Source organism: Rhinopithecus bieti, unplaced genomic scaffold (genome assembly GCF_001698545.2).
Source record: "Rhinopithecus bieti isolate Rb0 unplaced genomic scaffold, ASM169854v2 scaffold_12653, whole genome shotgun sequence".
Lineage (NCBI taxonomy): Eukaryota > Metazoa > Chordata > Mammalia > Primates > Cercopithecidae > Rhinopithecus > Rhinopithecus bieti.
This window is the reverse complement of record NW_016807437.1, coordinates 1,884,222-1,910,833: the sequence shown is the minus strand read 5'-3', so window position 1 is coordinate 1,910,833 and position 26,612 is coordinate 1,884,222. Positions and strand designations below refer to the sequence as shown.

The 26,612-nt window shown below is 36.9% G+C and overlaps 1 protein-coding gene across 1 annotated transcript; it reads left to right on the top strand.

Annotated features, from left to right (window-relative positions):
• Positions 1 to 4: 4 nt before the first annotated feature.
• Positions 5 to 24,984, top strand: KDM4D (lysine demethylase 4D). The gene is made up of 3 exons (XM_017882010.1): positions 5 to 430; positions 2,004 to 2,098; positions 22,504 to 24,984. The coding sequence occupies exon 3, from the start codon at positions 22,850 to 22,852 to the stop codon at positions 24,419 to 24,421; it is 1,572 nt and encodes a 523-aa protein (XP_017737499.1). The 5' UTR covers positions 5 to 430; positions 2,004 to 2,098; positions 22,504 to 22,849; the 3' UTR covers positions 24,422 to 24,984.
• The last annotated feature ends 1,628 nt before the right edge of the window (positions 24,985 to 26,612 follow it).

The following is a 26,612-nucleotide window of genomic DNA, read 5'->3' as shown; positions in this document are numbered from 1 at the left end:
CCAATCCGCAGTGGCCGAAGTGGAAGTCGGCGTAACGGCACTAAGGGGCGGGGCCGAAGCGGCCCAGGGGGCGGGCGTTTGAAATCAGTGTCTTAGAGTAGACCCTAAACATCATTTTATACCTTCAAGAACCAATTACTTAATGTCTCTTCCGTCTTTTCCGTCCCCGACCCCCTCCCAGACTCCTTCATTCCGGTACTGCGTGGACGGAAAGCCCCGGGTAGCCGACACCACGTCCCCGGCTAGCGGGAGAGAGCGTGGAAAAGGATTATACCAAACTGTTTAAATCCAACGACTCCTGCTTCCATCCTTTCTCCTGAGCTAGAACCAACAAACCTAGAGAGTTGAGCTTCGGAAAAACTAGTGTTTTCATTTAATTGGATATGAAGAAAGAACAAATATGTACGGGGCAACCACGATCTTTACAAAGGTACCATTCCTGCACAAATATTAACACTTCAAAGCAAAGGTTGTATTCGTAATGTTTGCTGAAATTTTTTTATTTAAAAAACGTTAGTTTTAGTGGGAGGGAAAATGTCAATATTTACGACAGCGTTCAGAACGGTGGGCCCAACTGCCAGGAGCACAAGATGTAATTACTAAGATGGCTACTTAAGTGTTAAGTTTTAATAAGACAACGAAAAGGAGAAAACCCAAAACCCCGCCAATCCTGTCTCCTCCCTTCCATAAAAAAACATCCTGAGAACAGAGATCTTGATTGTTTAGCTCATCTTAGTATCTCATCACATAGAGCTTGACATATAGTAGCTGCTCAATTAATATTTGTTAAACAAATGAAAATTCAACTTCCCCAACTTAGTTTAAAATGTAAGGAACTCACAAAGTTGAATATTTAAATGCTTTCTTACCCCTAAATTCTTTGCAACTTTTAAATGAAGAAAGAAAAGCAGAAAAAGCCCTTTCACTCATAGATTTCAAGATGAAAATCTTGATTTTTCTTACTAAAGGTATCCCTCCTCCAGTCTTACACGTCTCACTAAAGGACATGAGCATCATAGTAGTTACTCAAACCAAAATCCCAGAGTGCCTACTTAAATTCCTTTTCTTTCACTCTTCACATACGGTTCATTTACAGGTCTTAACAATTCTACTTTTAAAACTTACCCGAAATTTTATTCTACTGCCACTACCCTTGTCCTGGCCAACACCATCTCCTACCTGGATTGTAATTGTTTCCTATTGTATCTTCCTGCGTCATCTTTTATCCTACAGTCAGTGCTGCATATAGCCAAGAGAGTGATCTTTTAAAATTAATCAAATGGTGTTACTATCCTGTGTAAAATTTCACTGCACTTAGAATAAAAATCACATTTCTTAATGTGACCTGAGACCCCACAGAGTCTGGCTCCTGCCTAACTTCCAGACTTCACTTCCAATCAGTCACTCGCTTACACACTAAGCTCTAGACACAGCCAAGTGGGCATTTCTGTTTTACAAAACAGGGCAAGATTCTGTCTATTTTAGGGCCTTTGCACTAGCTTTTCTCTGTTGCCTGTGCCCCAAGATAACTGTATCACCATCCTTCATGTCTCAGGTATCACAGTGAAGTTTTCCTACCCCCACCCCTCCAACACTTGTGTTTGTACACCATCACATCACCCTGTTTCATTTTTTCATACCACTGAACATTACCAGAATCTATTCATTTTTTATTTCGATGTTTCTTGTCTGAGAGACAGCATAGGAAAGTCATTAAGAGAAAAGGATTTTCAGCCTGCCCATTTTTGTTCTAAATTCCAGTTCTGCCCTTTCCTAGCTCTAACCTTAGGCAAGTCATTTTCCCTTTCTGTGCCCTCAGTTTCCTCATGTGTAAAATGGGCATAACTCTAGTACCTAACTTATAATACTACTCTAAGGATTAAGTGAATTAATACTTGTAAAGTGCTTAGAACTGTCTCAGCAAATAGTACTTGCTAAATAAATGTTAGCTATTATGGTTATTAATATTATTTTTATTATTATTGTCTATCTTCCTATATTAGAACATAAGTTCCAGGAAAGCAGGAACCTTGTCTCTCTTGTTCACTGGGTGTATCCTCTGCATATAGAACAGTGCCTGGCACATAATAGGTGCTGAGTAAGTATTTGTTGAATGAATGAATGAATGAATGAATGAATGATGCACTACGAAGTAGAGGAATGAAGTAACAATGGTAAGATGGTAACACAATTATAGGAAATACCCACAGTTTTTATGTTCTAACTGTTCTCATTAGCCTGGAGTGAATCACCTTAATGGATTTAACTCCCAACCCACTAACTCAATCTTTTGGTTGCCAATGGTTATCAAATAACCACCCTATAATTTCATTAACAGCAATATGCAATATAGTGAATCCACAAAATTAAAAGCTTTTGACTTAAATGGTCTGAAAGTGCTAATAAGAAAGTGAAACTAAAGCTTTTGACTTAAAAATGGTTTGAAAGTATTAAGAAAAGGAAACTTAAGTTTACTAAAATCTTGAAATTCATCCAATCAGTTAACTTAGCTGGCAAAAATCGTATAACCTCCCAAGAATTCTTATTTTAAACCTGTTACCACAAAATCTAGTTTGGCCCTTAATTCTGCCTGCCAGTCCTCTTACCCTCTCCTAATTGTTTATTTTCCCCCTCTGCAATAATGTAATTTCCCACATTCCCCTTTCTTCAAGTCTACATGCCGCTTTTACTCCTTTTCCCTCCCCATTCTCTTTCCTGGTAGTAGATCTCAGTTCTCTGAGAAAATAGAAGCTCTTAAACAAGGACTTCTTATCTCCTCTTTTCTGCAGATCTATTGAGTTGCCTTTGGCTATTCCTGTATCCTCAGATTCCCATGGAGATGAGGTGACCCACACTCTCTGTTGTGCTCTGGGTCCTAATTCCTCCAGATTTCTTAGTGACTGGCATTTTGCTCTATATTTTCTGTTTCTTATGATCTATGAGACCATCCCTTTCAGATCATTTTTATCAGCTTTTCGACATGGTATAGTATATCTTAACCTTTAAAAAGGCTCTTTCATTTTAATATGCCAAAGGTAGCATTTAATTAAATGTGAAAGGGATGTAGTTTGGCCCTTTATTGCAAAATGTATATTCTTATGGCAGGAGTAACACAGGAATTCCAGTTTAAAGCTTACGCAAAAATCGACATCTAAAAGGGAAAATAGAAGCCATAAAAACCTAAGGAGAAAATTTAAGAAACTATTTATAGAACCTAGAATTTGGAAAGACCTTTCAATCGAAGCAGAACACCTTAAGAGCTTTATAAGAAATACTTTAAAAAATTCATCTATCCAAAATTAATTTTATAGCAGAAGATGCCAAAACAAGTCAATAAATGCCAGATTAGCAAATTTTGTAATTCCTATAACATATAAAGAATTACTGCTACTACTAATGATACACATAAAAATCACAAATTACCCAATTAAAAAATGGACAAAAGATATAAACAGGCCATTCAGAAAAAGCAATTTCAAATAGACAATAGTCTATAAACATGAAAGACACTCAACCTTCTAATGAGGAAAATGAAAGTAAACTAAAAATGGATTATCACGTTACAGCATCAGATTGGCAACAATTAAAAAATTAATGACATAGTTGGATGGGATTGAGAGAAAAGGGGATCCAGTCAGACAGTGGGGGACATTGGTCCCCCATTACCCTCACAGGAAAAGCCAAGGTGTTCACAATGGTTTCCAAAGTTTTCTGTGGTCTATCCTTTCCCCTACCTCTTTGACCTCATAATTTGCTCATGCTTTTCATGGCTACCTCCTTCCTATTGTTGCTTGGACACGCACACAGCTGCTCCTGCCTTAGGGCCCTCACACTAGCTGTTTTCTCTGCCAAGGCTATTCTTCCCTGTCTTATTCAAGTCTTTGTTCAAATGGAGGCCAACCGCCCTTGGGCATCTCTACTTAAAATTGCAACTGTTGGCGGGGCGCGGTGGCTCAAGCCTGTAATCCCAGCACGTTGGGAGGCCGAGACGGGCGGATCACGAGGTCAGGAGATCGAGACCATCCTGGCTAACACGGTGAAACCCCGTCTCTACTAAAAAATACAAAAAACTAGCCGGGCGAGGTGGCGGGCGCCTGTAGTCCCAGCTACTCGGGAGGCTGAGGCAGGAGAATGGCGTGAACCCGGGAGGCGGAGCTTGCAGTGAGCTGAGATCCAGCCACTGCACTCCAGCCTGGGCGACAGAGCGAAACTCCATCTCAAAAAAAAAAAAAAAAAAATTGCAACTGTTCTCCCTCTCTGTCCCCTAACATTCTGTACTCCATATCTCCCTTCCTCTGCTTTCTTTTTATTTTTAAAAATTATATTATACATAATTACATGCCATGTATCATCTTCCATGACCCGATATAATTTAGTTATGTTACATTTATTGTCTCTTTCTCTACTTCTCCCATGTAGAATGTAAGTTCTAAAAGGGCACGGATCTTCTTTTTGCTCAGTAATATAGGCCAAGCATTAAAACAATGCCTGGCACCAATAGCTACCCAATAAACAGTTTCCATGTGAGTGAATAAAAGAAAGAAAGAATGAATGAGCGAATGAATGAATGAATTAGTTTTAAGAGGAAACAATTATGTTCTGTTGTAAAAAGTTGTTGCCTTAATCTATTTTATATTTTAAAGGAAAAAAAAATAACTTACATTGTACTAGTCTGAAATCTTGATTTCAAATGAAGATATGATAAGACTCAGAAATAAGCTTTTCTTTCGGGAGAGAATCTCTAAATGAAAAAATCATATGAGATCAGGCTTTATATGTACCATCAAAATCCTAATTAAATCAGCCCTAATCCAATCACAACTCTAATCCAGCTCTCTCCATCTCTTCTAATTGAATCACTCTCTCCAATTCTACTAAACTCTCATTCACCAAGTTATTAGCCCACAAAATGTGAACATTTTGCTTAAAAATGTTTATTTGTGGCTTTTAAATAGGAATATGAAAAAAACCAATGCCCACATGTCAGAAATTACATTTTAAAATAAAGTAATATAAATAATGAAATCTTTAAATTTTTAACCTGAAAATGACACATTTTCTAATATGAAAAGCTTTCTTTGATGTTTTGACAAGTGAGAATATAAAAATACAGTAGCTAGCCCTCTACCAACAAAATCTTCATTTTTAAGTGAAGACATTCTAGGGCTTAGAGAGATCGTTTCCTGGAGACAGCCTCAAAATGAAATCTCACTTGCTGATATTCCAGGCCAGGTTACTGGATAATATCATAAGTTAACCACCTCTCATCTAATACCCGCTAATAATAATCTAATAATCACATAAATACCCGCTGACCAGTGTACTACTGGGAAGACAATTAAAATCAAACATATCAAAAATAGTTAAAACTAAAAAACTAAAATACAGAAAACAAAGAGATAGAAAAAGACATGCCAGGCAAATTCTAATTTAGAAACCTTGTTGTAGCAAAATTAGTTAGCAAAAGTATTCTTTAGGTTGAATAACACTAATAGGGACAAAGAAGGGCATTTATTACATTATGAAGAAAAATCCACTAGGAAGATTACTATCAGGGACACGTATGCAGCTGACAACATAACTTGAGAAAATATGAAGCAAAAAGAAAAAGTGACAAATCTACAATCATGGTGGGAATTTTTAAAGATAAATTTCTCTCATACTAGTAGATCAAGCAAACAACAACATTGATCTACTATATAAGTTATATGTGTATACATATATATGTACATTATATATGTATGCTTATTGTATTTATATGTGCATGTAAAAAGTTCACTGTAATCAGCAGATTATATATTCTTTTCAATAAACATTGAATATTTACAAAAAGTAATCATGTATAAAGCCCCCCCAAAATTTCAACAAATGCCAATGTATGCATTTCTTTTTTTATTTTTATTTATTTATTTATTTTGAGATGGAGTCTCACTCTGTCGCCCAGGCTGGAGTGCAGTGGCGCAGTCTCACCTCACCGCAACTTCCTTCTCCCAGGCTCAATGGATTCTCCTCCCTCAGCTAACCGAGTAGCTGGGATTATAGGTGCGTGCCACCATGCCTGGCTAATTTTTGTATTTTTAGTAGAGACGGAGTTTCACCATGTTGGCCAGGCTGGTCTCGAACTCCTGACCTCAAGTGATCCACCTGCCTCAGCCTTCCAAAGTGCTGGGATTAAAGGTGTGAACCACTGCACCTGGCCCAATGTGTGCATTTCTAAATGATAATAGTCTTGTCAATTTTTGAATTTTATATAAACGTTCAAAGTGTTTATATAAATGAATATGTATTCCTTTGTGTTTTTGCTTTATTCCTCCCACTTAATATGTGCTATCTGTAGCTCTGATATACTATTTAGAGTTTCATTGTATAAAAATACACACTATAACTTGTTAATTCTAGTAATTATCTTTTCATTGTAGTGATATTGCAAATAATGCCACAATGAACATTTTTGTAAATGTGCAGAGTTGCATGTGTGTGCATTTTTCATATCTATATATTTCATCAACAGGATGAGAGTTCTTGTTCTATAATCTCACCACACTTGATATTGTCCAGCTTTTCAATTTTAACTCATTTGGTGGGTGTATAGTGATATATCAGTGAGGTCTCACTTTGCATTTCTCTGATTATTAATTCACATGTTAATTGTCAATTTGGATTTCTTCGTCTGTGAGGTATTTGTTTAAATCTTTCTATTGAATCATCTTTTCTTTATGGATTTCTATGATTTCTTAAATTTAGGCATAGTTCCCTGTCACTTACTTGTGCTGCATATACAATTCGCTACTTCTCTGCTTCTCTTTTTGGTGTATTTTGATATACAACAATCTTTAATTTTAGAGTGGTTCAGATTATCATTCTTTTCCTTTTTGCTTAATGCATGGTATTTCTTGATTATGAATGTCCCCACTTTGGAAGTCATAATTATATTCTCAGGTATTATCTTTTAAAGGTTTCATAGCTTCCCATGAAATTCATTTTTGTGCATGGCATGCTGGAAAAGAGGCCTTGAAATCTGATGGAGCAGATATTCTTACCTTGTTCCTCTTTTATAAGAGTGGCTTTGCTATTCTTGGCCCTTTGGACTTTACTATAAAATTCAGGAGCCAATTGTCAAGTTCCACAACAATACTTTTGGAATTTTAATTGTGATAACATTTAATTTACAGATTAAGAAGACATTCTTAAAATGTAATGACATTTTACAATACTAAGTCTTCAAATCTATTAACAGGTTATATCTTTCCATTTGTTGAGGATGTCTTTAGTTTATATTAATATGCTTCTCTAAGTACATTCATATTGTTGCCTTCATAGAAATTTTGCAAATTTTTGTTAGCATTAGTCTTGTTACTTAATGCTTAATGTTATTATAAATGGCATCTTCCTTAAATTTTGTTTGTCTCATTGTTGCTGGTGTATAGAAATATTATTGATTTTTTATATGTAGCTATTTTAAATTCAGAGAACTTGCTAAGCTCTCTTATTAATTCAAATGGTCTATTCAGAGATCTTTTGGATTTTGTCACATGTACAATCATGTCATCTGCCAATAATGACAGCTTTGTTTCTTCCTTTTCTGTTTTCCTTCTTTTTTCCTTGCCTTCTTATGTTGGTTGGGACTTCCAAGACAATGTTGAATAAAAATGCTGATAGCAAGCATCCTTATCTTTTTCCTGATCTGCAAGGGAAAACTTATAACTTTCATTATTAAGTATGATTTGGCTGAAGGTTTTGGATAGATGCATTTTATTATATTAAGATTTTGCCTACTATTTTAATTTGCTGAAAGGATGATGAATTGATGAATTTTATCAAATACTTTCTCTGCATCTAATGAGATTCTCTTTAGTTTGTTAATATGTGCTATTATACTATTATTTTTTAAAGTTTCATCCTTTGATTACTGGAATAAACCCATCTAGGTCATGATGTATATATTGCTGGAATCAATTTGCTCAGATTTTATTTAGGATTTTTTCATCTATGTTCATAAGCGATATTGACCTATTTTCTTATAGTATCCCTGTTGGCAATTTGTACCATAAAATGAGTTGGGAAGTATTCTTTCTTTTTCTATTCTCTGAGAAAATTTATCTAAGATTGGAAGTATATCTTTCTTGAATGTTTACTAAAATTTCTTGGTGTGGCCATCTGGGCCTAGAGTATATTTTCTGGGAAGAGTTTTACCTATTGCTTCAGTGTCCTTGAGGGTTATGGATATATTTATTGTTCTGTTTATTCTTTTGTCAGTATCACTGTTATATTTTTCTAAGAATTTATTTACTTCATTGAAATGTTAAACTGTATTGGCATAAAGTTGTTCATACTTCTTTGTTGTCTCTTTTATGTCTGCAGCATCTGTAGTGATGACTTCTTTATCTTTGTTGATATTGGTTAGTTGTGCCTTCTATTTTTGTTCTTTCCCATTTTCACCAGTCTTTTAAATTTTACTAGACTTTTTTTGAAAAGCCCAACTTTTGGTTTTGTTAATCATATTTTATATTGGCTTTATATTTTATCAGTTTCTGGTCTTTTATTATTTCTCTTCTTTTTCTATCTTTGCATTACTTTTTTCTGACTTCCTCAGATGGATGCTTAGCTCATTTAGTTTTCTTAACCTTTTTCCCTTTCTTAAATATTTATTTAAATTTATAAATTTCCCTTTTAATGCTATTTAGCTGCATCCTACAAGATTTGAAATGTAGTATTTTCATTTAGTTCAAAGTATTTTCTAATTTCCATTTTTTATTTTATTCTCATTAAAGGTTTATTTAGAAATACACTTTTATTTTATAAATTTGGGAAATTTTAGTTATCTTTTTGATATTTCTCACTTCATTGTGGTCAAATAACATATTCTGACTGTTCTTGACTGACATTTGTTAGAACTTGTTTCATGGCCACAGTTATGGTCAATTTTGTAAATTTTTATAGAACTTGGAAAAATATATATTCTGCAGCTTGGGAGTACTGAGTTTTATATGTCTGTTGCTTTTTAACTGCTTAATCAGTAGGGTCCTGGTTTATGCCTGTCATCCTTGGGTCTCGTTTATTCTCACAAGTGTCTCAGCTTAGATGGTAAATGGTAGGATATAATTAATGTCAAAGTTTAGAGCCACTTTTATTAAAAATCTTAAATGAGTATAGAATTTCTACCAACTCAGTCAACATTGAACATTTTGCTAGAGATCATTACTTAAGACTTCCCTATTTTTAAAAAAAAAAAAAAAAAGTAAGATACGTGACTATTAAAAAAGAAGAAATATAATTTTAATGATTTTTTCCCTAGGAAATATTATCTACATGGAAAATTCTAGAATTGATGGCCAAGCTAATAGAACTAATAGGAAATAAGAGGTACAAGGTTTGAAAAGGGATGTAAGATCAATACATAATAAGAAAACTTAATAGAAAAAAATTTCCATTTACAGTACACTCAAAAAATTATAAAGTTCCTGAGGTTTTATTTAAGAAAACAGATTCATTATCTTTTTGATGCAAATCTGAAGCTTCATTGATATACACACAACAAGATCTGAATAAATGGATAAATATACCAATTAATAGGTGGGAATGATCAATGCAGGAGGTATGAAAATATACCTCTAATTTTCCTTTAATTTCAATGCATTCCCAATTTAAATTAACAGTATTTGACAGAACCTGACAGATTTATTCTAAAATGAATACTGAAGTTTTACTCTATAAATATACCCAAGATAATTTTGAAAAAAGTTGAATAAGTACATGGAGACTTGCCTTAGTAATTATCCTAAGTGTAAAGCTTTAGTCATTAAAACAATCTAACATTGGCATAGAAATGTACAAATAAATAAATGGACCAGATGAAGAGTTTAGAAAGACATTTATCCTTACATTGTAACTTAACATATGTGAGAAAAGGATTCCAACTGAATGGGGAAAATGGTGGCAAACAAGTGGATTTCTTTTTTAAAAAACGTTCTCTGTCTTACAGTAACAACACAATATTCTAAATGGCCAAAACAAATACAAGTGAAAAGTAAAGAAAACAATGATAAGAAAAATATCTTTTTGACCCCAAAGAATACATGAATTACTTAAATAGTACGTAAAGGCACAAATTATAATGGAAAAGATCAATAAATTTGATTACATTTAATTTTTTTCAAATATTAAAAAAATCATAAACAATAAATGGAGGTGGTGTGCTGAAATAAGTTATTTGCAACAATACAATAGACATAGAATTATCCCAAACTTTTAAAGAACTTTTAAAAATCGGTAGAAAAAGAAAACAATCTAACAGAAAAAAATGGGCAAAAGATATAACTGGTAATTCAGAAAACTGAAACCTACAAAAGAAATAAATCGGTGAAAAAGTACTTGACTTCACCAGTAAACAGGTCATACAATAACAACAACAACAACAACAACAACAGCAATAATAAAATAAAAGGAGATAAATCATTTTACCAAATTGCCAACAACTGAAAAGTTGACATTATCAAATGCACCTGGAGGTGTGGAGAAACAGAAACTCCTGTTAGTACATAAGTTAATTAGGATAGCCACTAGGTAGAGCAATTTGACATTGCCTAGTAAAATATAAAATGTTGTTTCTTCATCATTTAGAAATGATAATTCAAAGTATCTAGTTTAGATAAATTGTCACATATAAGAAAGAGAACACACACAGCACTGTTAAGTAATAGGAAACACTGGAAGTAATGTAAATACCCACCAATAGGAAAGTGCATTAATAAAATATATTTTTATAACAGACCATATATAGTGTATGTATGTGTGTATGTATATATACATATGTGTATCTATGTGTATGTGTGTGTATATATGAATATATCTTGAAACTGTTAATGTTGAATTTAAAAATTGCAGAAAATGAGGCCAGGCATGGTGGCTCATGCCTGTAATCCCAGTACTTTGGGAGTCTAAAGCTGGCAGATTGCTTGAGCTCAGGAGTTTGAGACCAGCCTAGGCAACATGGAAAATCCCTGTCTCTACAAAAAATAGAAAAATTAACTGGGCATGGTAGCCTGCGCCTATGGTCCAAGCTACTCAAGAGGCTGAGGTGGGAGGGTGGCTTGAGCCTTGGAAAGGGAGGTTGCAGTGAGCCAAGACTGCACCACTGCACACTGAGGTTGTGGTGAGCCAAGACTGCACCACTGCACTCCACCCTGGGCAACAGAACCAGTTCCTTTCTCAGAATAAATGAATAAAAATAAAAATTGTAGAAAATGAGCATACTTAGCATAAAATTATTTATATAAAATAAAAAGAGCAGGCCGGGCATGGTGGCTTACACCTCTAATCCCAGCACTTTGGGAAGCCAAGGCGGGCAAATCACCTGAGGTCAGGAGTTCGAGACCAGCCTGACCAACATGGTGAAACCCCATCTCTACTAAAAAAATAAAAAAATAATTAGCTAGGTTTGGTGGCAGGCACCTGTAATCCCAGCTACTCGGGAAGTTGAGGCAGGAGAATCACTTGAACCCAGGAGGCGGAGGTTGCAGTGATCTGAGATTGTGCCATTGCACTCCAGCCTGGGCAACACAGCAAGACTCCGTCTCAAAAAAAAAAAAAATAGCAGATACACAAAACAGTATTATTGATGGATACACAACACATATACATACAAAAAGATACCCAAAGATGGACAATGTAGCCAATTCATGACTAGTTGCTTACAGGCAGGGGGAGAGAGAAGAGGATTTAAGATTTGGATCAGAGAGGGAATCCCACTTCATCTGAAATATTTATTCTACTTAAAATACTTGAAGCGGGAGCAAGATTTTTAAGGGATATCTGTTGTTACTACTTTATTCAGCATTACAGTGCCAGGGTAATTAGGCAAGAAAAAGAAGATATTCAGACTGAAAAGGAAGAACTAAAACTATCTTTATTGACAGATTGCATGATTTTATATATAGAAAGTCCTAGGTAACTTGCTAAAAAGCACTAAAACTGAAAAAGAAGTCCAGCAAGGTTGCAGGATATAAGATCAATATACATAAATTGATTTCTGTGCATTAGTAGTGAACAATACAGAAACAAAATTTAGAAAACACTTCCATTCACAATAGTGTCAAAAAGATTAAAATGCTTAGGAATAATTTTAACAAAAGAAGTGCAAGATATATACTGGGAACTAGAAAATATTGTTAAGCTAAATGGAAAGACATTCCATGTCAGTGGATCAGAAAACTTATTAAGATGGTAATGCTCTACAAATTGAACTCCAGATTGATGCAATCCTACCATAATTCCTGCTGGTTTTTTTCCCCCAGAAATTAAAAATCCATCCTAAAATTCATATAGAAATATAAAGGAACCAGTATAGCCAAAACAATCTTGAAAAAAAAAAATTTTGGAGGGCTCACACTTTTCTATTTCAGACCTTACTACAGAGCTCTAATAGACATTGCTATAAGGATAAACATGGTTCAATGGAATAGAATTGAAAGTCCAAAATAAACTCTTAGGTTTATGGTTAATTGATTTTCAACAAAAGTTTCCAGACAGTTCAATGGAGAAAGAATAACAAATGGTGCTGGAACAACTCGATATCCCCATACAAAAGAATGAACTTGGATTCCTACCTCTCAGCATACACAAAAATTAAGATTGATTGTGAGCCTGAATGTGAGCTAAACCTATAAAACACCTAGAAGAAAACAGGATAAATCTTTGTGATCTTTAGCTGGGCAATAATTTATTAAGATACAAAGCCAAAAGCACAAGCAACAACAAAAATTGATAAGATGGGCTTCATCAAAATTCAATACCTGTGCTCTTTGAAAGACATAGTCAAGAAAGTGAAAAGAAAACTTACAGACCTGGAGACCACATTTTCAAATCATATATTCAGTAAAGGACTTGTAACCAGAACACATAATGAACTCTTACAACTCAGTAATAAGAAAACAAATAAAGAATAAGCAAAGGATTTGAATAGAAATTTCTCCAAATAGATATATGAATGGCCAATAAGCTTAAGAAAAGATGTGCAATATCATGAGTCATTAAGGAAAGGCAAATGAAAACCACAATGAGGCCAGGCATGGTGGCTCACACCTGTAATCCCAATATTTTGGGAGGCCAAGGTGAGAGGATTGCTTAAGCCCAGGATTTCAAGACCAGCCTGGATAACATAGTGAGACCCTGTCTCTACAAAAAAATTTAAAAAAAAATTAGCCAGGCATGGTGATGTGTGCCTATTAGTTCCAGCTACTTGGGAAACAGGCAGGAGGACTACCTGAACCTGGGAGGTTGAGGCTGCAGTGAGCTGTGATCATGCCACTGCACTCCAACCTGGGCAACAGAGTGAGACCCTGTCTTAAAAAACTAAAAATTAAAACCCACAAAATTACTACTTTTTACCTGCTAGAATTGCTATGATGAAAAGACATAAGTATTGATGTGGATGTTGAGAAATTGGAACCCTCATATATTGCTGGTTATAAATGTTACATTTACTTTGAAAAACTGTGTAGCAACTTCTTAAAACGTTAAATATGGAGTTATCACATGGTTCAGCAATCATACTCCTAGGTATCTACCCAAGATAAAAACACATTCACACATAAACTTGTACATGAATGTTCATGACAGTATTATTTATAATAGTCCCCAAATGAAAACAACCCAATTATCCATCAAATGATGAATGGATAAGTAAAATGCAGTATATCCATACCATAGATTATGATTTGGTCATAAGAAACAAAATACTGATACATACTACAACATGGTTGAACCTCAAAAACATGTTGCATGAAAGAAGCCAGACACAAAATATTGCATATTATATTTCATTTATATTAAATGTCCAGAGTGGGCAAATCTATACAGATAGAAAGTAGATTAGTGGTTGCCTGGAGTTGGGGGTGGAAATGGGCTGTGACTGCAAATGGAACAAGGTTTGTTTTTGAAGTGATAGAAGTATTCTAAAATTAGGTTTTGGTGATGGTCACACAGCACTGTAAATATACTAAAAACCATTGAAGTGTACACTTAAAATTGATGAATTTCGTGTTGTGTAAATTATATCTCAATAAAGTTGTTTAAAAACTACTTGAAGCAGATTGATAAAATATTAAGGTTTCAGTTCTGGCTGGTTGGAATGCAGGTTTTTGTTTCTCAAAACAAAAACTCAGACACCACAAATTCAGGCCCCAATATCAAAGGAGATGAACACATAAATGTCGAGTCTTTTCATTATAGTCTTACCTTCAACTACTGACAGGTGCCCCCATTTTCAAAGGAAATGAATAGGTTCCTGTCGGAGCACTCTCAGTGATGCCTACCAGTCATATGTAGCAAACGCAACTCTTTAGTGCCTGACTCAAATCCAAGCCAAGAATAACTAGACATATGAGGAAAACGTTTAACCTGAAAGACAGAAACCAAGACATCGTGGAAGGGTGAACTCAGAGGAAACAGACACAATGTAGAGAGCAAATAAAACTTAAAAATTCTTATAGTACTTAGAGAAGAGAAAATCTGCAGCCATGGAAATTTTCAGAAATATATAATGAAAGGAATATTCAGAGAACAAAAAAAAATTCCTGGAAATTAAAAATAATTTCCAGAAGGTTTGGAAGATAATAACAAAAGAAAAAGCATTAGGAAATGGAGGGTAAAGAAAATTAGAGAATCATTCAAGAGGTTGCTGTCTAATGATATTTGCTGTCTAATGGTATTTCCAGAGAAGAAGAAAACTGAAAATGTAGAAAGGAATGTCAAAGGAATGATGTAAGACAATTTCACATCAAGGAACAACATGAGTTTCTACATTGAAAATTATAGCACAATAATTGACAAAGAAGACTTAACCAATTATATCTTAATGAAATCTTAGAAAACAAGGAACAGAAGAATACCCTAACAGTGTTCAGAGAGTAAAGACAGATTACAAAAAAGAACAGAAAACAGGTTTTGGATTTTTGGAAGGTGGAATTCAGCAGAACAATGTCTTGAAAATCCTGAAAGAAAAGCACAAGGATAGAACAAAGACATTTTCAGACTCAGACATACATACTTTGGGAGAGATATGTGATATTTGTGGCCATCCAGTAACTTTAAAATTCCCTTTTTATTTTTTGGTAAACCTCCAACTTTATGAACCCTGCCTCACCAAGCTCAGAGCCAGAACTCAATTATCCAGAATCTATTGCAGTGAAGACATAGAGATATGACCTAGACTCTTCCAATCAGACATTCCCATGGAGGACTATAATGTAAAGAAATATGAGTAAGTAGATTTCGTGAAGGATCTGTTCCTGGAGAAGGGTAGTGACAGACGGTGACCTTTCAGAGGCAGCAGTAGCTTAGACTCTAATTGGAAATGTCCCTTGCCCAGAGTCTTTGGTGCCTTTGACCAGAGGATGTATAGGAATGCTTAACTATTGTTTGTTAGATAATCTGGATATTGTTCCTGGATACACAGGCTCCAATCCCTAGTCTCTGGTCCTGCTGAAGATTCTGTGAGCTACTTAATAATCTCTAATGAAGCTTCTAAGGATGCTTCTGGTAGATATGCTTTACCAACACAAGGGAGTAAACCAGAAAGGAGACTTGAGATGGGGGGAGTCAGGATCTAACATAATAGACAGGGAAAGGGAACCCCTAGGATTACAATGACTAGAAACCTCAAGATGCAGGTCGTGCAACAGCCTGAAGACAAGAATCAATCTAGACTCAAGTAAGCATCTGAGGGCTTCAGTAAGAATATTTCTGAGAAAAGAAATCTGATTCAGTACCAGTTGTGTTTTATGCATTTAGAAGAGATTTACCTTTCTGGAAATGAATCTGGGAATGAATTAATATAAAGTATAAAGCCAAGCAAATGAAAGAATGAGACAATTATTAACTACTGGATAAATAAAAATTTATACACGTATATAGAATTCACTTTAAGCCAAAGGGGATTTTTTTAAAAAGTTAAAAAAGTTACTGACTAGTTTACAGAATCTCTGGGAGAGTCCATGTAAGTCCAAACTTACATGCTACTCAAGACATGTATTTAAAATGTATTGACAGTCCAAAGAAGCATATATTAGATAATCCTTAAAACTCAATAGAGTAGTATGTCCTTGTAGATGGATTCAGGAAGACTTCTGCCTCCTGCCTCTCTCTGCTGCCAGATAGCACTGTTACTGCTGCAGTATCCATGCAACAGATGAAAATAAAGATGATTTGAATGAGGTTAATAATCCCATGTTCAATTTATTATATGTCACAATGAAATAATAAAGCTGCCCTTAAGATGCTGGATTTAAAGGCCAAGTCCCAAACTTTGGATTTTAGGTCACAATTTAATCTATGCAGTCTGTGCCTGATACTTGCTGCCGTGTGTCTTTCTCCTTAATATCCAGACTCCTCTACATGTTCATAAAAAGAAGTCCACACCAAATATTGGCATTTGTAGGCATAAAAAGTACAGGAAAAGTTGCCTTTAACCATCTTTTTCTTCCTTTCCTCTCCTTTTCCTCCCTCCCTCCCTCCCTCCCTTCCCTTTCTTCTTCCTTTTTTTCTTTTGGACTGAGTTTCACTCTTCTTGCCCAGGCTGGAGTGCAGTGGCACGATCTCGGCTCACTGCAGATCAGATTCACTCCGCCTCCCAGGTTCAAGTGATTCTCCTGCCTCAGCCTCCCAAGTAGCTGGGATTACAGGCCACCACCATGTCTGGCTAATTTTTGTATTTTAAGTAGACAGGATTTCACCATGTTGGCCAGACTTGTCTTGAACTCCTCACCTCAGGTATCCTGCCCACCTTGGCCTCCCAAAGTGCTGGAATTACAGGCATGAGCTACCACGCCCACCTTTACCTTCCTTTTCTCATGCAGCTTATCAAGAAGGGTCTATCAAAGCATTTGGGTCAGAGACGTGTAGATATTTTGGAGAGAGAAGCAAGCACATCTCATGGAAGAGACGTATTCCCTTAAGACAAGTGCCTATTAGAAATGAAAGCTGCTTGTCAAGTAAGACACATTCTGGAGAGCTGCCACCTCAACAGCTTGTATTAAGCACCAAATAAATGTAGCACTCATGGAGTATAGAAGATAGAATTCTCACCAAGGTCTGAGGTTGGTATAGAAAGATCCCTGATGTAGGAGAGCCTCAGATGGGTCTGGAAGGCAGAGTTTATAACTTAGAAGAAAGAGATAAGTGAAGCAAGGGAAGAAAAGCATAGAGTCAAGGACAAGGATTAGGAGTATTTGACTAGAACTAAGTTTCTATAAGAAAATTGAGAGATAAATTTGGGAAACAAGAAGCAATAAAGATGTGGTTTAAACACAATCATTTACTTTGTTCCTTTCCAAACCTCACTAAAGTGACAGTAACAGGGTTTTTGTTTTAAGAAGTGAACTTACAAAGACAGAAAATGGTAAAGGAAAACAGGTAGTGGCCAGTTTTGGAAATTGGAAAGCAGATGGACAAGTATAAACTGATTTATCAAACACCAGAAAGTTGAGTCCTAAATTGCCAATGAGGAAAGCCAAGAAGCAACACAATTGTCTCTACAGAATCCAAAAGGCTTAGGATGTCATGGCATTGGGTACCTCTGGGAGTGACAGTTAAAATGAGGCTAAGGAGAATTTGTTGAAAGTCTGTGTAACAAAACAGAGCCCTAAGTTCCCACCCTCCTCTAAGCAGCTGGATAAACTGTGCCTCTTACACCCTGGCAGAAGACTGAGCTTCATTTTCTAGAGTAGGAAAAAAGGTGGCCTCTGGAGTGGGAATTTCCAGATACTTTTGAGAGTGTGGTTGTCATAGGGAAAATAAGTTGATAAAGTGAACTGTACAAGTAGGGTACTTTTAGAAATGTGTAGCCTCTTGTGCCATTTGGTAGGAAAGTCAGACCTGTACCCTCCAGGAGAAAGATTGAAGCACCTTTTGTGTTGAGTATGACCAGCTCTAGAAATACCAGTGTTAGGAGTTCACCTAGGAAACAGCCCAGTTAGAATATCATGCAGGGAAGCATAATCAATAAAACCATTCATGTACCCTGAGCTTCTAATCTGCCTTTTTTTGTGCTGTACTTTTATATATAAGGCAGTTACTAAAGGTCAGCAGACATTTGAGGAAAGCCTTAAATATGAAAGAGGTGAAAGCAAAAAAAGAAAGATAAAACGGACAAAAGGCAATTTCAAAGAAACAGACCATGCAGGGAGAAAACAAAATAGAATTTCAAAACCATTGAGATTTTAGTATTGAGAGATAAAAGAAGAAATGCTCCCATGAAGCAAGAATAAGACAATAAGAAAGAAAGGAATGTACATACATGCAGAAACTCTCAGGTAACAGAAATGATCTCTGGAAATTAAAAATTTGGAGAAATGAAAAAGACAAAGAGAAAGGAAGTTTAGAGATAAAGATGAAGAAATTTTTTTAGAAAATAAAATGTAGTGATAAAGCAATAGAAAATTTTGGGGAGGGGAAAACAAAGAAGTAAAAATCAGAGGTCTAATCCATGAGAGGTCCAGTATCCAAATAAGAGGAGTAATATACAGATGAAAAGGAGTAGAGGAAATCAAAGAAAGAACTAAAAAAAAAAAAATCCTGAAATTAAAGAACTTCATTTTTGAGACTGATAACATTTAAGAATATGGGTTCAAAAAAAGCTTGTATAAACATTGATAGAGAGAGAGAAACAACCTAAAATAAACAACACACACAATGAACAGGTCATCTGTAAAGAACCAAGAGTCATATTCATATCCTCTTCATACTCATGCTCACACCATACCCACACAATAATTTCAAAAGTTAATAACCACCCTCTCCAAAATACAGATTAAAGGTATAATTAAAGTCAGAATTATAGGTATAATTAGCATATACAAAGGAAAAAAACTGTAAGATAATGTCTCCATCTAGATGAAGGAGTATTATAACTTTCTAAACATGAAAAGCATGAAAAATATTACAAAGGAAAATAAAACATTGTATGTCAAAACATTTTTGTTAAATAAATTTAAAGAAATACAAGTTAAATGACAAACTGGCTAAAAATAACATATCTAACAAAAGGGTTTAGTATGTAAAATATTGATGTAATTAATATGTAAAATGTTTATATAAGTAGGTAAGAAAATACCCTGGGACCCTATTAGAAAAAAATGGTCAAAGGATGTGAACCAATACATAAGATAAAATCCAAAAGACTAATATTTATGAAAAAAATTAAAATCAACCTTAGTGGTAGTCCAAGAAATGTAAATTAAAACTTGATCTAACTTTTTAACTACCAAAATTAGTAAAATATGTATTTTTTCCAAGTAAAGTTGGTCAGTGTTCATGATGTAAAATATGTTTTTTCTTTAAAGTTTTGGCAACATGTATTAAAGATCTTAAAATATTTAAATTCTATAATAAAGTAATTTCATTTTTAAGTATCTAATCTAAGAAATTTCATTCAACCAATATTTTACAGGATGTACTGTTTTAGATACTGAAATACGGACTACATATTTAAGTAAAAGTGATTAATAATAATCGTGGAAAAGTGAAAACAAAATAGCTGTCCAATAATAGAGGAAAAGTTTAATCACTTGTCTATATAATAGAGTAGAATTTTTTCAGTTATCAAATATATTATGCTTATAAATTATTTTAAATAAGTAGTAGATTTTCTAACTGAGACAAAAATTTGCTTAAACGTAACATTTAAATATTGACTGTCAGAAGAAACAATGGCTGATGTCTGAGGCATTTTGTCAACAATCCCCCACTTGAAGTAATAGATTTGAAATACATAAGCAGCAAGAAAGACAAACAGGCTCTCCTGTTGTCCTACAGTTTGGATAAGGGCTGCAGTGAAAAGGACTTTAAACTTACTCAGCTTCACTTCTTAACTTCCCCAGTTTAACACCCTCCAACACACACACACACAGCAAGAAGCTTAGGAGGCATTATTTCTAAAAGATCCAAAGAAAGACTTTCTAATTTCCAGAAATCCATTAATTTTAAGGGATCAAGTATTATTTTTTAAATTATTCTGATAAGAAGAAAATACTTTTCTTTGGTTGTCAGAACTGTCAAGTTTTCTTAGATGATGAATTCTGCCTTATTGTGATTACTGTGGGTAGGGGTAAAATGGACGAGTATCAAGTGACAGTGTAATTATTCTCTACTGGTAGCTATGGCTCGAGTTGAAAGAAGCAAGAAGTAGTCTCACAACAAAAGCAACCACTGAAGACTCATAGAGAAGTGACACATTTGGCTAGAACACTGAAGGATCACTCTGTCATTGTACCTGGCAAATTCTAAGCAGTTATTTTATTTTATTTTTTTTGGAGCACAGTCACACTTACAAATTGTAGTATTTCCTTTTGATATGCAACATCTGAAGACTATATGTATAAGAAGACATTGCATCATTCTTCCTAGAATCCTTAGAAATGTAGAAAAGAAATAATGTAATTTATAAAACAGATACAAAGTGCTCGATCCAAAGCTTATTTTACTTGTATATTCAAAAAGAAATATGGATTTGTGTGATTTTTCATAGTCAGCATTTTGTTATTTCTTGAGGGAGAGACCCTCAGCATGGTATTTAAGTTTCTGATATTTAATTATCCTTCTACATTGTCTTACTTTTCTCTTTTCATTTTTTTAGAGCAAGTTTTCTAATACAAAGAATGAAATGTTTTATTTTATATTCCAAAAATATAAAGAATTTATAATAAAATCATTGTCGAATAATTTTTTTGTTTGTTTGTTTGTTTGTTTGTTTTTGAGACGGAGTCTCGCTCTGTGCCCCAGGCTGGAGTGCAGTGGCCAGATCTTGGCTCACTGTAAGCTCCGCCTCCCGGGTTTACGCCATTCTCCTGCCTCAGCCTCCCGAGTAGCTGGGACTACAGGCGCCCGCCACCTCGCCTGGCTAGTTTTTTATATTTTTTTAGTAGAGACGGGGTTTCACCTTATTAGCCAGGATGGTCTCGATCTCCTGACCTCGTGATCCACCCGTCTCGGCCTCCCAAAGTGCTGGGATTACAGGCTTGAGCCACCGCGCCCGGCCCAAATAATTTTTCAGATTAAAAAATTGGGATGAGATTGGGAGACTATCATATGATACAGGTAATCTTGTCACTTGCACATCCTCAGTGTCTCGCTTGAGTAGTGACAACTTTAAGTAGGAGAGGAAGACAAGCTGGATCCTTGGGTTCTTCTATAAGGAAGATAAAGAGAGCACACCCTGTGGTGTCTAGATGTCCTTGGGGCTTCACTGTAGACTCTCATTGGACCCTCTGACAGGTACTGACCATATGTCTGGGAAAAGGGAGATGTAATATTCAGTGGTGACTGTGATAGCACAATATTGCCCTTGGTAGAAATAAAGACATATAAAGGAGTAACTTAGTTTCAGGAGAACGATCATCAATTTATATTAAACCAGTTGACCTTCAGGGGCTCAGTGGGCCATCCAAGATGGAGAAGGAAAGCAGAAGCTTAGGAGAGAGTCAGGTAGTGGAGAAAGCTATGACAATAAATAACATGTTTAAAGGGAAACAGCGTGGTACTAATGGAAGCCCTGAATAGAAATAGGAAATGTTAAGAAATATAGATTACTACACTTGATCTTAGCCAAAAGGCCAAGAAGCGATTCAAACATAGATTACTTTGCCTCCTTTTCATCTTTATATAAATGGAATTATGTAATAGGTATTCTTTTGAGTCTTGATAATTTTACTCAATATTGATCTTTAAAACTGCAGTTTCATGTGACTTTTGTTTATCTTCATTGCTACATGGTATTCTGTTGTGTGAATATACTGCAGTGTACTTATTCATTCCATGCTGATGGACATTTGGGTTGTTTACACTATTTGGCTACCAAAAACAATGTTGTTATGAATATTATTGGATGTGACTTTCAGCTCACAACCATACATATTTCCTAAGGATGTGGAACAGTTGGATCACAGCACATGTGTATGTTCAGTTTTAGAAGATACTGTCTAGGCCGGGCGCGGTGGCTCAAGCCTGTAATCCCAGCACTTTGGGAGGCCGAGACGGGCGGATCATGAGGTCAGGAGATCGAGACCATCCTGGCTAATACGGTGAAACCCCGTCTCTACTAAAAAATACAAAAAACTAGCCGGGTGCCGAGGCGGGCGCCTGTAGTCCCAGCTACTCGGGAGGCTGAGACAGGAGAATGGCGTGAACCCGGGAGGCGGAGCTTGCAGTGAGCTGAGAAGCCGGCCACTGCGCTCCAGCCTGGGCGGCAGAGCAAGACTCCGTCTCAAAAAAAAAAAAAAAGAAGATACTGTCCAAACAGTTTTCCAAAATGATTATAGTGCTTCATATTCTCTGTAGTAGGGTATGACAATTCCCACTGTTCCACATCCACACCACCACTTGACTTATCAATCTTATAAAATTTTAGCCTCTCTTTTTAATATTAGTATTCTATTCTGGTATTTAATTTGTGGATGCCTAATACTTTTTTCCAAATATTAATTTTTAATCTCTGTGTATTCTTTCTTTTAGATTTCGTTCTAAACACTGAAGACATACTCTGCTATGTTTGGGTCACACCCCCAGCTCTGAGTAATTTAATAGACTTTAAGAAGACAGAGCCCAGCAGCAACTGAAACATAACAGAGTTGCAGGGTCAGCTAACATTAATGCCTGGGCAAAGCTGTTGCCCAGAGTGGAATCTCAGTAGTGAATAAACAAGCCCAAGAAAAATTATTGTCTCATTTGCAAGAAAAAGTAGGCTGGTAGACCCTCCTACCTCATAGATACACCAACCCAATTTTTTAAAAAGTAGCATTTTCCTACATTGTCAACTATCTAGAACATACCTAAACACTGAGAGTTTACTGCTTATTAAATGGAAACTATGAAGTCTAAGGCCAACTGTGCCCAGAATCCAAATTGTAACATAATGATATTTCATCCAACCAAAGAAGAGTTTAATGATTTTGATAAATATATTGCTTACATGGAATCCCAGGGTGCGCACAGAGCTGGCTTGGCTAAGATAGTTCCACCCAAAGAATGGAAAGCCAGAGAGACCTATGATAACATCAGTGAAATCTTAATAGCCACTCCCCTCCAGCAGGTGGCCTCTGGGCGGGCAGGGGTGTTTACTCAATACCATAAAAAAAAGAAAGCCATGACCGTGGGGGAGTATCGCCACTTGGCAAACAGTAAAAAATATCAAACTCCACCACACCAGAATTTCGAAGATTTGGAGCGAAAATACTGGAAGAATCGCATCTATAATTCACCAATTTATGGTGCTGACATCAGTGGCTCCTTGTTTGATGAAAACACTAAACAGTGGAATCTTGGGCACCTGGGAACAATTCAGGACCTGCTGGAAAAGGAATGTGGGGTTGTCATAGAAGGCGTTAATACACCCTATTTGTACTTTGGCATGTGGAAGACCACATTTGCTTGGCACACAGAGGACATGGACCTTTACAGCATCAACTACCTGCACCTTGGGGAGCCCAAAACTTGGTATGTGGTGCCCCCAGAGCATGGCCAGCGCCTGGAACGCCTGGCCAGGGAGCTCTTCCCAGGCAGTTCCCGGGGCTGTGGGGCCTTCCTGCGGCACAAGGTGGCCCTCATCTCGCCTACAGTTCTCAAGGAAAACGGGATCCCCTTCAATCGCATAACTCAGGAGGCTGGAGAGTTCATGGTGACCTTTCCCTATGGCTACCATGCTGGCTTCAACCATGGTTTCAACTGCGCAGAGGCCATCAATTTTGCCACTCCACGATGGATTGATTATGGCAAAATGGCCTCTCAGTGTAGTTGTGGGGAGGCGAGGGTGACCTTTTCCATGGATGCCTTCGTGCGCATCCTGCAACCTGAGCGCTATGAGCTGTGGAAACGTGGGCAAGACCGGGCAGTTGTGGACCACATGGAGCCCAGGGTACCAGCCAGCCAAGAGCTGAGCACACAGAAGGAGGTCCAGTTGCCCAGGAGAGCAGCGCTGGGCCTGAGACAACTCCCTCCCCACTGGGCCCAGCATTCCCCTTGGCCTCTGGCTGCCCGCAGTGGGACACGCTGCCACACCCTTGTGTGCTCTTCACTCCCACGCCGATCTGCAGTTAGTGGCACTGCTGCGCAACCCCGGGCTGCTGCCGTCCACAGCTCTAGGAAGCCCAGCTCAACTCCATCATCCACCCCTGGTCCATCTGCACAGATTATCCACCCATCAAATGGCAGACGTGGACGTGGTCGCCGTCCTCAGAAACTGAGAGCTCAGGAGCTGACCCTCCAGACTCCAGCCAAGAGGCTCCTCTTAGCAGGCACAACATGCACAGCTTCAGGCCCAGAACCTGAGCCCCTACCTGAGGATGGGGTTTTGATGGACAAGCCTGTACCACTGAGCCCAGGGCTCCAGCATCCTGTCAAGGCTTCTAGGTGCAGCTGGGCCCCTGTGCCCTAAGCCCACGGGCTGTCTTTATATCCCACTGCCCTGCTGTGTGGCAGTTTGATCAAACTGGTTACATTTACATCCCAAAACTTGGAGTTTGCAGGACTCTGGTCATGCATGAAAGAGCCCCTCTGGTGATGCCCTTGGATGCTGCCAAGTCCATGATAGTTTTCAGTTTTGCAATACTTTGTTCTTCCTACTGGACCCTGGAATGTCTTTGGATATTGCTAAAATCTATTTCTGCAGCTGAGGTTTTATCCGCTGGACACATTTGTGTCTGAGAACTAGGTCTTGTTGAGGTTAGCATAACCTGGTATATGCAACTACCATCCTCTGGGCCAACAGTGGAAGCTGCTGCACTTGTGAAGAATCCTGAGCTTTGATTCCTTTCAGTCTACCCATTTGTCTCTTCCCCTCCCCCACCCTCTTTTCTTATAAAACTAGGTTCTTTTACAGATAAGGTCAGTAGAGTTCCAGAATAAAAGATACGACTTTTCTGAGTTATTTATGTACTTAAAATATGTTGTTACCAGTATTTGTTCCCAAATATATTAAAGGTAATCAAAATGTTAAAATCTGATTTTATTTCAAATATTGTGTTTTCAACCTGTGTGTGTATGTGTGTGTGTAGATAATTCTTTATGTACTTCATGATTATTTGAAAACATGGCATTGTGTGGTGGTAAATGAGCTCAGGGGATGTTGTCGCATTATGGCTGTCTAGCTGGGTAGCGGGGCTGGGTTGCATTCATGCTTCAAGGATGGTGGATTAGTCCGTTCTTGCATTGCTATAAAGGAACACCTGAAACTGGGTAATTTATAAATAAAAGAGGTTTAATTGCCTCCCAGTTTCACAGGCTATACAGGAAGCATGATGCTGGCATCTGCTCAGCTTCTGGGGGAGCCTCAGGAAACTTAGAATCATGGGTGAAGGGGAAGCAGACATTTCATGTGGTTGGAGCAGGAGAAAGGCGGGGGGGTGGTGCCACACACTTTAAATGACCAGATCTCATGAGACCTCACTCACTATTGCAAGGACAGTACCAAGAGGGATGATGCTAAACCATTCATGAGAAACCCAATCCCATGATCCAAGTACCTTCAACCAGACTTCACCTCCAGCACTGGGGATTACAATTTGACATGTGATTTTGTTGGGACACAAACCCAAACCATGTAAGATGGCTTGGTAGGGTCAACCTGGTGCTTAGCTAAATAGCAGGACCCAAGTTTCTGGGGAAGATGAGCAGCCCTAAGATAAAAGTACCATCATCTAACTATTTTTTCTCACAGGCTCCACTGCCTTTTCAAAGCTGTGTGTATATTTCACACTGGTAACTCACCTACTCAGCCCAGTAAACAAGTCTCCAAACAAGTGAACAAGACCATTTCAACCACTAATGTGTGCTGTGTAGAAATTAAAGCAGAATTGAATGGCAGAGCAGAATGAGTAGGTGCTGGCCCAGTTGCTGGTCCCAGAAGGCTTCACAGAGGTGGAGACCTTTCTGAGACCCAATTGACAAAATGAGAAGATCCAGAGCAGAGTTTTCCACCTGCAAGGAAGAGTAAGTGCAATAGACCTGCCTTGGAACTTGGGGATCTTGTTTTTCCAGGAATACAAGAGAAGCTCGTTTGTTTCTGGGGCATAGAGAGGAAGGACAGAGGCGGGGACAAAGCATGTAGGGCCTTGTGTCTCACGTTAGATACATTATTTGATATTCTTCAACTTGAGAAGGCACTGGAAGTTTAAAACAGCAGTTGATAAAATGTGACTTACACATTAAATAATCAGCTTAGTTGTTCTGTGGAGAATGTATAGACAAGAGAAGCAGTTAGGCCATCTAAGTAATAATACAAGTGACAGTGATGGTTACTTAGACTTCTGTTTCCATATTGAAAATGTACACAAGTTAACTTGTAAATGGCTTTTATCACATTGAGGTACTTTTTTAATACCTAATATGTTGACAGTTTTTAATCATGAAAAAGTGTTGAATTTTGTCAAATGATTTTTCTGCATATATTGTGATCATATGATTGCAATATAGTATACAGTGTATCACACTGTGTATCATATAGTGTATCAATTAACATATAGTATATCACATTGATTTGCATATGTTGATTAATTTAATGTTCTGTGAAATTCAGTTTGGTATTATTGCGTCTATGTTCATCAGGAATATTAGCCTGTGATTTTCTT